The sequence below is a fragment of the Opisthorchis viverrini genome (genome assembly GCF_000715545.1).
Source record: "Opisthorchis viverrini unplaced genomic scaffold opera_v5_1, whole genome shotgun sequence".
Lineage (NCBI taxonomy): Eukaryota > Metazoa > Platyhelminthes > Trematoda > Opisthorchiida > Opisthorchiidae > Opisthorchis > Opisthorchis viverrini.
Genome location: NW_008751657.1, coordinates 745,231 through 750,756, shown reverse-complemented (window position 1 = coordinate 750,756; position 5,526 = coordinate 745,231). Strand labels below are relative to the sequence as shown.

The window sequence follows — 5,526 nt, the reverse complement described above, 5'->3', positions numbered from 1 at the left end:
CCTCGTAAAAATGGTTTCCAACTAAAACTAAAACGGAAAATCGATGAACAATATCGTCAAATACACCGCAAACACCGTTTAGGTCGCTGCCTCTTACAATTCAGAAGATAAAAATTCTTTGTCAATTTGTCGAAATATAGGTAGCTCGGGGTGTGTTTACTGGTGGCTGATCAGATCGCCGAGCTTGGTAATTGGCTGGCGAACGTTTCGTCCTCAGTCGAGGAGACATCGTCAGTGCGCAGTTGAATGGGTGCTTCCTCCATGCCTAGCTGCGTTTATTTAGTTTCTGAAGAGTATATAGTATCCTGCCACGTGACTGGCTAGTTGGTATATATCTTCTTTTGCATCATTGTAGGGCCGAAAGTGAATTTCGGCCGCGTTGTGGTATGTATACCTCTTATTCCATTGGTTGAATGGCTTCATTTGGGTGCTTCAGGTCTGTTCACAGTTGGTCCGTTCCCGGTTTGCGTTTCGTTGTGGACTTCCTTCACTGAATCTGGTTGGTTGTGACGGTGACTTCTTTTTTGGTAGCCACAACAAAACACAAACTGGAAACGGACCAACTGCAAATAGACCGCGCGTCCAGTCCAGTGTGGATATACTTTAACGCCAAATATGGTGCGTCTTACGACAAGTTTTTCATCATCTTCATAATCATTGGAGCCAAGTATTGGATGCTAAATCATCGTTCGGTGTTTTCAAGCCCAAATCCTAACAGTAAATTTGGCCTAAAAACGAAGTCGTTAAATTAACACCAATAGCGATGTGGCTGGCTAAAGCTTATTTTATTGCTTTTTCCTTTACAGAAACAACATGAATCCTATTTAGAAATGCATGCACAAGCAAGCAGAATTCTATTGGGTGTACTGGCGGAAGCAATTGCTCATAACCTTCTGGTTAGTCTCTCTATGACCTCTTTATTGGTTCCATCTACTTGGCCTGTCGTTGGTTAGGATCTTGTCATGTGACGGTCCAGAACACTGATCCAGGTTTGCAATATTCTTCACTCGACTTTCGTCTTGGACTGAATCTCACTGTGTATCCCGTTTTCAAGGAAAGTCGCGGGATATACATATATAATCTTTATCACGATATGTTCTCCCAGACAGCTACACAGAATATACTTAGTGAGCTCAGTAATTGTGCAAGATTTTGAGTTATTTGTTGTTCACTTTTTTACTTTATTATGGATTTATAAAGTTGCACAAAAAGCTTGCTGAAAGAAACCAAGGTTATTCATCTGTGAGATGGATAATGTTGACCATTGTTCGGGTGGTAGATGGATTCATTTAGTTATACGTGAACCGTCCATCAAGGTACACATTCATTCTCTACAGAGTGGGGGCAAATAGGAGCATTCAGAACTCGAACCAAGTCAGCAGATTTTCAGTAGGTAGAATGATTCGTATACAGGGTTGGGCTTGTTCGTGCCCACCATCTTATTATCTAAATAATTATACTGTGGATATTTCGTCCGGTAAGTGGAGCCAACCCATGCTGAAAAGCCGCGAAGCACTGTGGAGCTGTTTCATCCTTATTGGGAATAATCAGTAGTGTGCAACTCGCTATTAGTAGTTTGAACACTTAACCATTCGACCACGGGCGGTTGATCAGCCGTGTGATTAACTCGCACTTAGACAGGATGTAGCGCAGCTCATCCTTCAATCACGGAATCCACATCAAGCGAATCATAGCGAGAGGTGCGCTGATGATGATTCCCAAAAAGGATGAAACAGCTGTACAGTGCTTCTCGGCTTTTCAGAATAGATTGGCTTGACTTACAGGACAACATCTCTACACACAAAACCCAAGTCCCCTCACATTATATTTGGACTTAACAGTTAGCAGCTTGACTAAGTTCAGCAATCGAGTAAACAACAAGTAAACTGTAAGATACGCCTGAACTCCAAACAATGACCAGTGAAATGATCCAACGAAAGCTATTGTACTCCGGGGAGTGGATCAGATTTTAGGCTAGCGGTCGGTTACCTGTGAAATTAAAGGTATCCTTATGTTCAATTAAATGTTACTTCAATGCTAAATTCATTTTATACAGATTCTGATAAGGGAAGCCAGCAGGTCGCTCAAGGAGATTCTGTCCCCGTTGATATGACCAAAAAATGATAGCGCCTTCTACTGGGGAGAGATAGATGAGATGAGAGACAGAATAAAAATTAGCACCGTTCACTGAAAATTTGCTTTAGGTCGCATCCTAAAAGGTTAACTATTTTAATGAGACATTGTTTTATATTTCGAAATCGAAGCTGTTGCGGTTGAGAAATACCCCAGAGTGCACCACTTTTACCGGTCACAATTTTTACAACCGATAAAATATTGTAGGATAGTCCATAAATTGCCATGGTTTTGAAAATTCCGATAGACTAACTACTGTGGAACATGCAAACGCTGGCGGACAGCTATAATCCACTTTGAGATCGAATACTATATAACATATATATGTGTGATATACTTCCGCTGCTTTCCGTTCCCCGTATCCCGTTAACTTGCCAGTCCATGAAACTATGATTTGGACTGAGTTAGTTCTGTCACTCTTCATAACACCGTGTGCGAATTTTTCAGTTACCCATATTCTCCCATGTGCCATCGAAAGGAAAACAAATGAGCTGCTTTAAAGTCCGGTTCCCTCAGACCCCATTTGTGTTTCGATATTCTTACAGGGAGAGAGCAGGTCATTAAGTAATTGTCCACGTTGTGGATATGTTTTTCTATTTTGTGTGCAGTCATAAAGAAGTTCTGTAGACGATCTATCTACCGTTAAGAATCTGGAGATATATTCACTCACCTGCTCTGCTCAAGATGTATTGTACAATATAGTATATCTACCCATTTGTCTGCTTGCTAGCACTTTTATTTTTCAATACCAGGGCATTGCCAAATACGCGGCCGAACTTCTTCTGCAGTGCGTCGGGGGAACACGTATTGCGGATGCCGCAATTACAACAAGCCTCCTCCATGGATATCAAAGTTGTGCTGCCGCTTGTCGTTCGCGGACTCACTTGGCGTTGGCTACACTTGGACGAAAATTGTTGGGGTCAGGAAGAATAAACAATTTGAGTAGTAAATTCGGTTATGTTGCCAGTGGTGTAGCCAGCCGCACGGAAGTCATTCTTCGCCAACTCATCTGGCTCTGTCCATCCTCTGCTAGTCCTCTCGAGAGTTGGCCCTTTGTTTACGGGTTATGCTCAGGAATGGAGCCAAATTCGTGCGCTGAAGCACTGGCGTGGGCTTCTGGACTTCGAACAACACTGCTCAATTCGCGATTTGCATCGTCAGGTGGCTTATCCGCCGGTCCGGATGATCACTGTTTTGCTATCAGTCCCTGGTCGTGTAACTTGATGCAAACGTTGGTTTCCACTTCCAAGGTTGGTCACTTCTCGTGTCAATCATGAAGCTGACATTTTTTCACACTCTGCACTAAAATTTACGTTTCACTGAACGGAACACCCTAGCCTATACGCACATCCTATAAACGTAACCGTGAAGTCTTTCCAACGAAAGTATTGGTCACAAATGGGGTTCAATGTTTTATGTGTCGGTGACCAAATCAAAGGCTTTTATATCACAGTCTACACTATGGTGCTCCGCGCCTATCTGGGATATTTTCTGGGGATATTTCTTCGAACAAGCGGTTCCACCTTGCTCTATACCTGCCATTTTATCTAACACTTCACCACACGTAACCTATTAAAGGCGTCTCAATCTGTCGCTTGTTAACGAATTGAAATTCTCATATTCTTTTTGGAGCCAAGTACTGTGACCATATCTAAATCAATTTCCAAATGGGGCCATTTAGGCAAGAAAGCTCCGTGTATGATTGTTTTTGAGTGATTTGTGACTCGGTTTAGATAAGTAATTAAGTACGATTCACTACGCAACGTATTTGCCCCGTTTTATGTCACTTCAATGCATCATTCTAAGAAGCAGTGGTTTCGACTTTTCTCCGCTGTTCAGTGCTCTTCGACAGATCCTCCATTGTGCCTAAAAATCACATCGGGTCTCATTAATTTCAAAAAAATCTCAAATATAAATAAATATATGGAAAACAAACTGCTACACCTAGCGAAACAGGGACACCATATAACGCTAAAGGAAACAAAACTCGGCTGTGCAAGAGTTGTTCCCTTTTGACACACTTGCTGATAGAGAACTACAAACCATTCCCAACTCACCGTTGGGATTTAAAGCCTTGTTAGGTATTGCGAATGGCAACAAGTTTATCGCTATGGGTTTGTTAAAATTAGCTTTGTGCGAAGCAGAATTTAGTTGGTTACATCGCACAAGTTTAGAAACTAAAATACCCGGCATAAAGGAGTTATATTCGGTGTTTAAGACTGTGAACTTCGGAGAAAACCCAAAGTGTATTTTGACTTCATGGAATCGTTTATCAGTCTGGTGAACACGACACTCATACTGCACTTCAGTGTATGGCGATTCGACATGATTCTGTTGTGCCATGTTTTGCTCGTATGTGTGCAGCCAATTACAACCTTTTCATGCCTAGCCACGATGCCATTTCATCTCCATCGGGCTTATTGCAGTCACTTGGGACGAAGTCACTATGAAAGGTCTGAAATGACAGAGTGGAGCACTATGTGGAAAAAATACTCAACTGCTCTTTTTCTCGAAAATAACTTCCGTAACTTCAACTCCAGAAGGAAGAAACTTTACAGATGATGAGTTCTTGTAGCGAAAATTCATCTGCCTATTTCATTCTTCTTCCCAAACGATCCCAACGGATTAGCTGTCAAAATGAAATCAAAAATACCCACGACTTGGTCCTAAAAACACCTTGCTTTTCTCTTAGTTCGGTTATTTGTGAAAATGAACCACCAACTCCTTTGATGCTTACGTAAGCTTGGTTTTATAACGCTCAGAAATAACGAGCAAAATCTGATCAGGCCTGTAAGCCTTCTGTTATCCTTATTTGGTATGTCCTCTGAACCAGTAGATGATAGTTCAATCGAAGCTCATTCATTCGTGCACAGGATATTTCTTCGTACTACTTTGACATAGTATTTGGGTAAGCTCAGTGATAACTTGGCAAAACAATTGACGTTTATCATTCCGCGATAAATTCACCTTCGCCTTCTCCAGTCCCCATTCAACTATAACAACACAGCATCTGGACCATCGGAACCTACCAACGATGATCCTCAGAGTGCTTCTGACCAAGCCCACTTTGTGTTACCGGGTTCAAGCGTTAAAGGGTTTCACTAGTCAGGGGAGAACAATTCAACGGGCATCGGAGCTGTCTTAACCGGTCGCAGGGTTGTGCGACCCGTTGTTCATAATAGGCTGGCATTCTGATGGCACACCAATATGGTCTTTCCTCAAGTGAGCCAAGATGACAATATAGCTTTATGGGACAGACAGGTATCAATGTTTTGAATGAACTCTGTATAGCATGGGTGGGCGTTTTCATTGTAAGCGATGAACTTGTGTTTGTTTCAGTGAACAGATAGCTCATACGAAGTGTCTTAAATTTGTATCGTCGCGAGATCTTGC

The 5,526-nt window shown here is 42.0% G+C and overlaps 1 protein-coding gene across 1 annotated transcript in view; it reads left to right on the top strand.

Moving 5' to 3' along the window:
- Positions 1-2,924: 2,924 nt before the first annotated feature.
- Positions 2,925-5,526, top strand: part of T265_12419 (hypothetical protein) — a gene marked incomplete at both ends in the record, with an annotated part of 5,918 nt that continues 3,316 nt past the window's right edge. Inside the window, one exon of the mRNA XM_009163835.1 lies at positions 2,925-3,383. Coding sequence (XP_009162099.1) covers positions 2,925-3,383 — 459 coding nt within the window. The remainder of the gene's footprint in view (positions 3,384-5,526) is intronic.